The sequence below is a fragment of the Panicum hallii genome, chromosome 5 (assembly GCF_002211085.1).
Source record: "Panicum hallii strain FIL2 chromosome 5, PHallii_v3.1, whole genome shotgun sequence".
Lineage (NCBI taxonomy): Eukaryota > Viridiplantae > Streptophyta > Magnoliopsida > Poales > Poaceae > Panicum > Panicum hallii.
This window is the reverse complement of record NC_038046.1, coordinates 16,651,278-16,663,956: the sequence shown is the minus strand read 5'-3', so window position 1 is coordinate 16,663,956 and position 12,679 is coordinate 16,651,278. Positions and strand designations below refer to the sequence as shown.

The 12,679-nt window shown below is 39.2% G+C and overlaps 1 protein-coding gene across 1 annotated transcript; it reads left to right on the top strand.

Annotated features, from left to right (window-relative positions):
* The first annotated feature begins 1,227 nt into the window (after nt 1–1,227).
* On the top strand, nt 1,228–12,428 carry LOC112894554 (CCAAT/enhancer-binding protein zeta). Its single transcript, XM_025962300.1, has 16 exons — nt 1,228–2,088; nt 2,418–2,493; nt 3,608–3,727; nt 4,224–4,299; nt 5,571–5,639; nt 5,835–5,915; nt 6,056–6,127; nt 6,287–6,379; nt 7,015–7,206; nt 7,356–7,439; nt 7,536–7,679; nt 8,228–8,317; nt 10,205–10,287; nt 10,360–10,641; nt 10,908–11,145; nt 11,632–12,428. The coding sequence occupies exons 1-16, from the start codon at nt 1,410–1,412 to the stop codon at nt 12,283–12,285; spliced, it is 3,033 nt and encodes a 1,010-aa protein (XP_025818085.1). The 5' UTR covers nt 1,228–1,409; the 3' UTR covers nt 12,286–12,428.
* Nucleotides 12,429–12,679: the final 251 nt, after the last annotated feature.

The window sequence follows — 12,679 nt, the reverse complement described above, 5'->3', positions numbered from 1 at the left end:
CCGTCCGAGGATACAACGCTGCAGTGCATGTAATCAGATTGGACACACGTATAAACATTGTCCAACCAATGATGCTGGCCCCAGTTGTGCTGAAGCTGGCCCTACAGGTGATGCTACAAATGGAAGACCTCCGGTTGCATCAAGAAGTGGGAGACGTCGCCGATTGAGTGCTAGTACGTCATCAGGCATCATTTAGTTGTAATTTTATTTAAACGTTGTTTGCTCATATGTAATATTTGCTGCGTTGAGATTCTATCAGACCTAGATACGTATTTGTAATATTTGCCGCATTGACTGAAGACACAATATTTGGATTCATGTATTTATAATATTTGTAATGTTCATTATCATATTATTTTATTTTAAATGGCTTCATGTATTGTACTATCGTAATATTTAGATTCTACGTTGCAAACGTTATCGTTTAACTATCTTCGTACGAGTTTTAGATACCGTAATCTTCTTTGGAAAAATGGACCAGGAGCATAAGATTATAGGTTTTAGAACTTTATAGGTTTCACAACTTTGACTATATATTAGATATTAAATAATATCACATTAGAGAATAACAATAGATTTTAATTAGAAAAGGGTTATAATTAGGTTTAGTTAACATTTCAAATTTGAAAAATTCAAGACAAAAGAAGTTAAATTTACATCAAATTTGAGTTTGAAACTTTGCACAAAGGTACCTAGAGTTTATAGAATAGTCATACCAAACTTCATAAACAACAAAGCATGAAATCCTAAAGTTAAGCATAAACTTTCCTTAATCTTAATTTTAAAATAGGGGTAAAAGTATTTTGTTTCAAACTAAACTCCATTAACAAAAGTTATAGAGTTTGAAATCTAATTTCTAACAAAACTAGTTTTGCTATTTTTAGATTTTTCTGTGAACTGTTACGAATTTTGGAAGCCAGAAAACATACACACATGAAATACAGGCATCCCGCCCAGTGGCCGGGCGGGAAGCCTGCTCCAGGGACCTCTTCGCGAAGAGGTCCCTGGAAATTTTTTTTGAGCATCCCGCCCTATGTTGGGCGGGAGGCTGCTTTCCGCCCTTTCAGCGGGCGGGAGGCACCCATTTCTCTAAATTTCTCCAACTGGCACCCCTTTTTCGAATTTGTTTTTTTAATCCCCTTTTTACAAAAAAACTCGCCTAACGAGGAAGGCTGTAGATGAATGGAATGTCAGCATGGAAAGCCGGCCCACAAGACCCACTTTATCATGTAACCCTAGCCCATCCAGCCCATTAGGACCCTTCTCTGTCCGCGCGCGCCACCGCCGTCGCGCCGCCGCCCGTTCTCTTTCTTCCTCCCCTATCTTCGTCTTCCCCAACTCCGCTGCCGCCCCTGCAGCCACGCTCCCGCCGCTCTAGCCCTGCAGCCACACTCCCGCCGCATCTACCCATGGCTGAGCCGAAACCCAAATCGAAGCGCACCAAGAAATCAAAGAAGCCCTCGGCCGGGGAAGGTGACGGGGAGGACATAGACGCGCTCAAGTCTGACGTCGCCACATTCGCCTCCACCCTTGGCTTCCTCCCCGGTGCCGGCGGCTCCTCCGGCGGCTTCGATGACTCCGACTTCCGCAAGTCAGGCCCCATGAAAAAACCTCCAAAACCCCCTTCAGAACAACCCCAGCAAACCCCTGAAAACACAGCAAACCCCCATCAAAACCCTAAGCCTGCCAAGAAGCCTCACCCTCTCGAGCTACATGGTCCCCTTACCACCAGCAAACCTGGTGCTGTCACCACGAATTACCCGCTGATGAAGGTGGCGCCACTCTCAGGACAGTGGTACGCTGATGCTGATGAGCTAGAGGCGAGGGTCCTGGGCGGCCGTAAGCAGGTACCGCCAGCTGTAGGGCTTCAGGAGATGCAGGGGATGGTGGAGCGGAAACGGGAGCTGGCGGAGAAGCTAATGGCTCAGTATGCGAGAGAGTATGACACAGTGAGGCGGGGGCATGGCGGTCTGAAGCTCCTGGAGATATCAGCAAAGTCTGGTACATCAGCTGACAAGGTGTTGGCGTTTACATGCCTTGTCGAGGACAATCCAATTGCAAACATGAGGGCGCTTGACTCCCTCCTTGGTGAGTCGCTCTACTGAAATGCTATAGTTCAAAGTTAGGCAGTAAAAGGAATACAGGTGACCATACTGTTGACGATAATCAGTGGCAATTGCTAGTTATCCAGAACCACTGCAATGCATGCTGAACTAATTGTAGGTAGCCTTTCAGACTAGAAAAAAATTGAACTAGATTTGCTGAAATGTTTTGGATAAGCAAGATTTGCCCTGTTTGGAACCAATCATAGTAATTGTTTTCTTGAGAATACCTAGGTTTTCGGACCATGATAGTTTTGAAAATCTTATTTTCTCCCGCTTTCTCATCTTTCTATTTCGGGAAAAATATCACAACAGGTATGGTAACATCGAAAGTTGGTAAGAGGTATGCGTTCACAGGCTTCGATGCATTGAAAGAGTTATTCTTAATGAGGTTAGCATCTTCTGGTGTCTCCTGAAATTTGATTGCACTTTTGCTGTTACTCGTAATTTTATTTGTTCATCCCAAAAATCCTAACAGCATTTGGAACACAAATATTGTAATTTATATATCTTTTGACTGCAGCGTAGTAATTTGTTTGGCCCTGAAATTTTAGTTAGACTAGGCTATCTTGCATCATCCATTTTTCCTCCCCTCATTTGGCAGGAGTTTTCCTTTCTCTGATTCCTGTTCTATTTTATTATTACACGCATGTTATGCTCAGAGCTTGTGTAGTAGAAAAATGAAGGACTGAAATGCTAGCCTGCAGCAATCTACTACCGTGGTAGTTATTTGGATTTTGGATATGTCAGGCTGGAACCAGATTGAGTTTTCACTTTTAATTATATGATTGGTCTGCTCTATGATGCCTGTTAATCTTGGTCCATGTACCAAGCTAAATGTGTGTGAGTAATTTTTGAGAATGGTGTGAAATTGGATGCGGTAGTACCTGTTCCCAGAAAGGTTTTTGCAATAGGACAGTTTTATTTGGATGTAAAGGCTTTGTTGTTTAGTACTTTAGTAAGCCTCTTTGTTTGCCGGATTCATTTATCCCTTAATTTGGTGCATTTCAATAAAGCTTCTAGTGTTGTTAGTATAGTGAATTCAAAGGGAAGTGTTAATGTAAGCATATGCTGAAAACTACACTAACTTTTATTTACTTTGTAACATGCATTAATACTAACTTTTATTTACTTTGTAACATGCATTAATCTGGTACTTTTAATTTTTTTATCCACTTTATTTCAATTGGATTGGATTATATACAGGAAAGTGGGGAAGAAGTTGCTGATGGGTTACAAGATTAGCCTATATAAATGAGAAAGGAAAATGGATTTGTAGTTGCTCTGTACTATTTCTCTATGTTTTCAGGCTGCTATGCATAAAGATAATCTGCATAAACTTGGGCGTATGTGAATAAGTGGACTGAGATATTGTCAATAGCTGTGTTATAATTGACAATTTTTCACTGTTTGTTCTTAAATGTCAAGTTTTCTTACTTACCGTGTTAGTTTTTTTTTTTTTAAATTTTGTTGTCTTGTTAGTTATTTGTTCTTTTGCTTGATAGGTTATTGCCTGATCGTAAGTTGAAAAGTCTTATCCAGCGCCCGCTAGACATTTTACCTGAAACAAAAGATGGCTACTCACTTCTGCTCTTCTGGCATTGGGAGGACTGTTTGAAACAGAGGTATTTCTCACTGAACTAACCTTAGAGCTATCCTGCATTTCAGGTACACGCTGTGTTGTCACTCTAGACGTTAGTGTCAAGTGTACAAAGAGTGTATGTGGTTTACATATGCAAAGAAACCATTCACAAGGAACTAATAACAACTGCATACATATACATCTAACAGAAAGAAATCCGTAGTTTATCAATTCGTTCTGCTTTTAAGATATTTGTAGGAAAAATATGGTTGTATATGTGAGGGGAAAATGAAAAAGATTAGAGTGTTTGTGTCATCATTACATCATACTTATTGGTGTTTCTTGCACAACTAAATATTTAAATTGATTGATTAAAAACTGCTGTGAGCCTGTGACCTTGGAGAAACCAAATATTGGATATAATAGTAACATTCATCTGCATGAACTTGAATGAATCAAGATAAAATAATCTTTTTCGTTGATGATTATCATGATCGTGCTAGGTTTCAACTATAATTCTCAGATTGATACTATTGCAGATATGAAAAGTTTGTTATGTCGCTGGAGGATGCTGTTAAAGATATGCTGCCAAATCTCAAGGACAAAGCAATGAAGGTTAGTTAAACTTGTGTAACTTTGTGAATACTTACTTTAACACTGTACATTATCTTAGGGTACATATATTGAGCTTACCGAATAAAAAAGTTGATTGGGCAACGTGTGGGGCATATACAATTGTTTCCTGTAATCAGTTGGCAAACTTAGAAGTATTGACCACAAGATAATAGTTATGTGAAAACAGAAACACATTTTCAGAAGTTCCATAACAGGAATTGAAAAGTGCAATGAACAGTGTCTTACCTTCCATTTTATGAATTTTGTAGTTAGGTTTGGTTTGTAAGACATAAATCTTGCATTGCATTCAATCTAGTAGTGAATTTTCTTCTGTTCTCAGACTTCATCTTATTTTTCTTGACATGGATGGACATGATGTTGTCAAGATATGTATGTGGTAAATAATGGGGATAGCCTGCTGTAGGAAGTTGTAGGACCATGGGGGTGTGTTGGTGCAGGTGACAGATATAAGAGAGGAAGAGAATTCTTTTATTCCTTCTCAATTAATCAAATGAGCCTTATGTCTCTCTAAGGACTCAATTGAGAGATAGAAGAAGCTAACAGCCTAATCTTTAAACTGGCACGTGCACACGTGGCTCCATTTGTACACCTATCAGAACTATCACAAGCCTACAAAACTTTGAACTCCAATTTTCATTGAACATGTATTATGTATAGTATTGCTGGAGATAGCCATTTCCAACAGAAATTGTATTTATATTTTCAATAGTTTCTGGTAAATATAACATCCAATGGACTTCTTCGTTATATAAATTTTAATTGCATATTCTATCTGCATCTTTTGGGAACCATCTGGAGTTAAGTTGAACTGTTTGGGACTCATGTTTATTTTCACTACAAGTATCGCACCATGGGATGGTTAGCTGGGGGCAACAGTCTGCCCGAACAACATTAGGAGCAATAATGGGGAGACCTTTTATATAGAGAGGTTTACTTGACTCCTGATGCACTATCTCTCTTTATATAGAGAGGTTTACTTGACTCCTAAGGATCTAGGGGGATATAATCTAATCTGAACAAACCATACCTAGAAGATAGCGGTGACAATCCCTTACCATCTCAAACATACTAATCTACCTAAGGAGCCAACATGATAACGCGTGGACCCAGTGCCACATCAATCTTGGGTTCTGTAGAGTTACGGTAGCATGCATCATGACACAAGCACTCTATTCTTTTCATTTCCCCCCTTCATAGTTTATGTAATGATATGAATGTGGTTTGGACTATTCCTATTTGCTTTATTGCAGACGGTTTTCATCCTTTTGAAAAGCAAATCAGAGCAGGAACGTCGGTTACTTACAACTCTTGTTAACAAGGTGGGTTGCCTTTTCTTTACACTATGGAACTCCATCCTTTTTGTAGTTTTCGGTCTTCTATTAATTCAATATATGTAGAACAGACATGATTTAGATTTAAAAGCAAAATGCATTAGATGATGTACGGGCAATATTGCCTTAAAGTCTTACTATGAGCGACACAATCTTGCTTCTCATGCAATTTATCTACTGCAGCTTGGAGATCCTGAAAGGAGAGCAGCATCGAGTGCTGCATATCTGTTAACATGTCTACTGGCTGCTCATCCTAATATGAAGGTATATGCTGTGGGGATTCTATTATTGGCAAGGATTGATGCTTTCAGTCAAGATAGCTAATTATGCAAAATATTGCATACAAAGCACGCCACACAAAATTCATCTTCTTTTTTACCTCAATAAACTGTTTTAACTTGCAGATGGTTGTGATAGATGAGGTGGATTCTTTTCTCTTCAGACCGCATGTTGGGCTTAGGGCCAAGTACCAGGCTGTATGTAATTGTTAATAGCATTTTCAGTATTGTTTCAAAATGTCATAGACAAGGAATACGTTATGAATATAGGATTTTGCTGAATTGTCTACCAAAAGTACCATGTAATTATTAAAAATATGGTTTACATAGCCTTTTAATTGGCTGTTTTGTGTACAGGTCAATTTTCTGAGCCAGATTCTTCTTACACACAAGGGAGATGGGCCTAAAATTGCAAAGCGGTTGGTAGATGTCTACATTGCACTGTTCAAGGTCTGGATGCATTTCAGCTTTATCTAATTGTTTCTACACTTACTGTAGAAATATTGAACATATGGTGCGTTGACCTTAATGTACAATCCTGGGTAACCGGAGAACAAGGACCTGAACCCAGTGCACATGCGAGGTGCTGTTGTGGCACATCAGCTTTGCGCATAGATAACAGGCCACCATCTTTTGGAGAGGGGAGTGTGCTAGTAAAAAGTGAACACTCTGGTGTGGTGGGGGTAGTGATATACTCATAGACTAATCTTTAAGCCTGTGGTTGTGCTTTATTTCGGCGCTAGGCACATTTCCAGCCAACATTTTGATGTGATTTAGTAGTTATTATAGCTGTTGTTCCTGGTTGGTGTATCTAATTAGCTTTTGTGCTTGATCTTGTCATCCTTTTGTTTATTGCTTTTTGGTCACATCTATTTTTCATGTACTATTTTGCTAACTACTGAAGTATGCGAAAAACATGTGCTATTTTATTGTTAAGTTTTTTTTTCTGGAATCCAATCTTTCCTTTCTTTTTTTGGCTTTTAGTTTTGTCTCATTTTGATATCTTGTTACTTGTACAAATGCCAATGTTTGGCATAAAGGATACACAACTCAGTTTTTATTGTTCCATTGCACAATTATGTTAGGTACTCATGAGCTCTAATGATACTAAAGGAGATACATGCAGTAAATACAGCAAAAAAAATGTAGAAAATGGAAAAATAGAGGGAGGAAACAACAAGGGTAAGGACTCCAAATCCCATGGAAACAATGAAGAGAGTTCAACAGCAGGATCAGATTTGGAGATGGACTCCAGAATCCTCTCTGCACTTTTAACTGTATGTATTACGCTCTACTGACCACTTTATTTTTGTCTTATTTATATCTCATGAGTTAAAACTTTGCTCATACACTTGGCTTATTTTTGCTTAAACTGGTGATTGATTTGTGCCTGCATTCCCTTTATTAATCCTTACATAATATGCAGGGCGTAAATAGGGCATTACCATATGTTGCGAGCTCGGAAGTTGATGATATAGTGGAAGTTCAGGCACCTATTCTTTTCAGATTGGTGAGTTTTCTAGATAATGATATGAAGTACCGGACTCAGTTTGTATGTTTAGGACATATAAAGCTTTCCTGACCTAATCATTTTGGTTTCATGTAGGTTCATGCTGAGAATTTCAATGTTGGAGTTCAGGCGTTGATGCTTTTATTCCAAATATCTACAAAAAATCAGATAGCAAGTGATCGTTTCTATCGTGCATTGTATGCAAAGCTCTTGAGTCCTGCTGCTGTTTCTTCTTCAAAGGTTATACTTCCCTGCTCCTTATCTTTTCCTTTCTTATCTGCATTCTGAAGTATTCTTGATTTTATTTTGAGCCTGCTTGGTTGGATTCGAATTTTTGCCCAGCCAAAACCATGGCAGGCCAAAATCATAGCTTGCCAAAATCAAGGCATCCGAAAGTCTAGGGCAAGAAAAATTTAGGTAATTACTTGGTTTAGTGCCAAAATGTGGCAACCAATACTTCCCCCCTTGTGAGCTTTGAGAAGTTTCCAGTTACTTGCCATGGTTTTGGCTACAAACGTTGATGCGTCAATTTCTTAGAAATGAACTAATTTACAGCAAAAATTTCTAGGCATGCCTTGATTTTGGCTGGAAACATTAGAACCCAACCAAGCAGGTTCTTTATTACAAATTTAAATTGGCTGGTTCACAATTATGTTTGATTATCCAAAGGAGCCCTTTACCTATCTTAGTATAACTATGAAGAAAGTAGCTTTGAACTCTGTATTCGTATACATTGTCAAGTGTCTCCTCAATATTTTATCTGATCCGTTATGCCTTACATATTTCAGCCAGAATTATTTCTTGGGCTGTTGGTGAAAGCAATGAAGAATGATGTGATGTTGAAGAGAGTAGCTGCATTTTCGAAGCGGCTCCTGCAGGTCTGTTATTTCTAAAGCGATAGCTAATCTTCATGATGCATCTGTAATTACTGATACGAGTGAAACAACTAATCCTTAGTATACTAAGGAAGTAAGGAGGCATTGAATGTTATTTCTAGTACTGCAAATGGTTATATGATTGCAAAACTCGAACTTTCATTTGCAAAAATGGGCTGTTCTGCGGTGGCATGCCTATTTGGATGGCACAATGGTTGTCTTTCCCGATTAGCAGTTGCATGCTGGTAATTTTCTGAATCCTACAACAACACAACTAAGTCTTTTGGCCCCAAGCAAGTTGAGGTAGGGTAGAGATGAAACCCACAAAGAGCAAAAAAAAAAAGAACATAGATATAGATGTAGTGGTATAATGTAAGTAGAATAAAACTAATGATGATAATAAGTAATAGGTGATTGATTTTCTTGGTCATAGTTCAAGCATGTAAATTTTAATTTCCACATGCTCCTGTCCAAAACTAAATTTGGATACTCGTTCCTTCAAGTCTCTCGCTATTGCTTTCTCTGACCTTGGAATGGTGGACACCTGTCTCTCCTTGCATTGTTACCTTGTCATCATGCCCTAAAGTTTTGCTACATTGGTGCCTCCCCTGCTGAATGCCCAAAGTACAGCAATCGGTATTGGATAGCCTTTTCTTCGTTTGGTGCCACCCCAACCCTATCTTGTGCAGCGCCACTCTTGATAATTTATACCATCATATTGAATTGAATCCTATCTTGTATGATCACGCATTCGCTACAACATATCCATTGCATGATATGTAAAGTAACTCTTAGAGTGCCAACCATTTAGTAGGATAACATTTTGCGCCATACTATACTAGTATGCTCAATACCAAATCTAGTCGCTGTACTATAGAACTCACCTCTATGCTTTTGTGGCACCTTTTTTTTGTCACAAAGGATGTCTTCATCATCACCAGTTACTGAGGGCAATGTGGAATTTTAACCTGCAAATTTATGGGGAATTCACATATTAGGGGATATGGATGGGGAAGTTCTATTCTTGTTCCACATCCAGCTAGCAGCTATAGCCCTGATATACACATGCACACTCCCACAAGAACCCAATTTGTGCTCTACTTGCTTCATGGTTTTATGGCATTTTTTTAAAATGATACATTTTATACTTAAAATGGATTATTTTTGTATGTTGTGCTATTTATATAGCCCTTTCGTCCACTTCTTGGTGTTTGTTTTAGCTTCTGATTTGGGATTCTGCCCACAAAATCTGAAACAGAAACAAACCAGCCTATTCTAGTAGTCAATTCTCAGAACCTTAGTTTACCTCTGCAACTAGAATCACAATCTGGTTTGATGATGCTCTGTGATTGAGGATGATAAGGTTGCTACCTAATGCTCTCCACGTCAAATCCAATCCAAAGGGTAGGATAACAGGTGGCAGGAACTTTAAAGTATTACCTTCTCCAAAGCTACAGACCAGAATCATATGCCAATATGTGAGATCAAACTGGACAGGATACAATCATACAACTCCTGTGGCTGCTGGCATGAGGTGCCATGACACGAGGAATTTTGCAGAGGATGAAGATGAACAGGAAGAATAGTTTCAGATCATTTTCATGCCTTGCTCGTTCTGGTCTTTGCAATTTATAGATTTGCTTTGGTGCTCTCGACCTGGGTCCCACTCTCACAGTTGTTGGACTCAGTTGTCAGTCAAAGCACTCCCCTCCTCCATCACTGGTGTTACATACAGTTGAGAAACCAACAGTTATTCTGGTAGTGCCCAGCAAAAGATATCTAGGTGTCATTGGAATAGTAGACTACCAACAAATTAGACTTTGAATATTCTAATTTTGCATATGCTATTTATGATTATACAATTATTACTGATGTAATTTCTCTGGGCAGGTGGCTCTTCAACGGCCTCCTCAATATGCTTGTGGATGTCTTTTCATTCTGTCAGAGGTCCTTAAGGCAAAGTCGCCATTATGGTATGTGATTAGTTGTTAATCAAAACATGCTATTATCTTTCATGATGATATAATTTTAATTTAAATCTTCAGGGCGATTGTGCTCCAGAACGAATCTGTTGATGATGGTGATGAGCACTTTGAAGATATTGTAGAGAGTCCTGAGGACTCTTCTGTTGCCTCAGCAGCGCTAGATAAACATACTGAGAAATCAGCTTCTCATGAGAAATGCAACATTGATGCTGCTGATGGTTCTGATAGTGTAAAACAAATGGAATTGATAGAAAGGGATGAAAATGGTGAAAACAATGCATCAGCTGAGGCGTCGAGACTACATGCATTATATGATCCACGACATAGAGAGCCTTCTTACTGGTATTGTCTATTTAATCTCATTTATTTTGTATGGATCATATTAGTTCTTTGCTATATATGTTGAGGCTTGAAATATCTTTTTTTGTTACTCACACATATCCCCCTGAAAGTATATGGGTAATATTGGTTTCCGTTATTGGATGAATTGGATGGATGTTTTCTATTCTTTGAATTTGGTCTGTTTGTTAGTATATGCTGTTGTTTTTCTTCATGTTCTTTACAACTGCAAAGAGTTAGTTGATCATATGTACCTTTTGCTTTGTCAGCAATGCAGATCGTGTCAGTTGGTGGGAGCTAACAGTATTGGCTTCACATGTGCACCCTTCAGTTTCTACTATGGCCAGAACATTGCTATCTGGCAACAATATTGTTTATAGTGGTGATCCACTGACGGACCTATCACTTCCTGCCTTCCTTGACAAATTCATGGAAAAAAAACCAAAAGGTAACCGCATCGCTGAAGGAAGATGGCATGGTGGATCACAAATTGCACCAGCTAAAAAGGTTAGCCTTAGTTACTTGGATTCACTTTGTTTACTCTGAATGTTTTGTCTGTGTTGTTTCTTCTCTATTGAAACTAGGTCCGAATTTGTAGATGACCTGTCTGGTATTCCCTCCATTGCACTTGACACTTTGGAAAAGATATGCTCAAACTTATGAAACTTTGGCTTAAAATATTAAGTTTCAAATGTTGAAAATACGTCTGTAATCTGAAGATTTGTCCTAAAAAATAATTTCATATTCTCATGTGTGTATTGGATTTATAAATATATTCTAGTAGAAAATAGCGGTCAAAGTTTCATCAGGGACCATTTCATTTGCAAAATGTCAAGGAATTATCCCTTCTCCTCCTGATAATAAGGCATTAGGTACAATTTTTTTTCTTAACTGGGTGCTGGGCATGTATCGATCACTGCCTTTCTGTATAAATGCCGAACACTGTCAAATACACTTTTTTGATCCATTGCTGACCTATGTCTTTTCCTGCAGCTTGACATGGATCATCATCTCATCGGAGAAGAGCTTCTGGAATTGGCAGAGAATGAAGTACCTCCTGAAGATATTGTTTTCCACCGTTTCTACATGAACAAGTCTGGCCCTATTAAGCCCAAGGCAAAGAAGGGTTCAGTTCTTGATGAAGATACTGGGGAGCTCTTAGCTGATAATGCTGATGATGCTAGTGACGAGAGTGGAGATGAGATGCAGGATCTGAGAGATGGGTTGGCAGAGGATGGAGAATATGACTATGACGACCTTGACTCCAATGCATTTGATGAGGAAAAGGATTTACTTAGAGATGACAGTGATGTTGAGTTGGATGACAGTTCAGATAGCGCTTCTATGGATGGTGGATCAGAAAATGATGATGACGATCCAGATGGCAACTCTAGTGGCGAGGAGATGGTTGATGCTGGTAATGGTAGTAGCTCCTATGCAAAGAAAAAGGTGGCACTGCAGAAGCGGAAAAATGGTGTAAAGAGTGGTCGATCTCCATTTGCAAGCCTGGATGACTATGAGCATCTGATGGCTGGGGATGCAGATGAGACACCCTTGAAGCGGAAGCGGAAGGCAACATGGGGAGCTGGTGGTGAGAAGAAACCAAAGTCCAGATCAAAAAACAAGAGGTCGAGGAGTTCAAAATGAGACGACCTTTAACTTATTGGAAATGTTCACCACAGTGGTGCTCATTGCATTTTTGTAGTTCTGAAAGGCACATGACTGAGTAATGGTAATGTTGAACCGAGAAGGTACTAAAAATTGGTTTATACACATGCTCTCTTCAATTTCATGCTCTAGTCATCTCAAGAATTTATACAGACGAGCCAAGCACGGCACAATCCTGGAACGAACCAAATACCTGGGTGTTCCTTATCAAAACAAGAAAAAAATACCGGGCGGTTGCAGGTCGCTGAGGTTGGAGAAGAACCGCGCGCAGGCCGGCGTCGTTGGGGAACAGGCCGTGGAACGCGATTAGGGATGAGACTAACCAGTCAAGGGATGAAAGAAGATGCATTTTTCGGCTGGGTGTAATGACTAA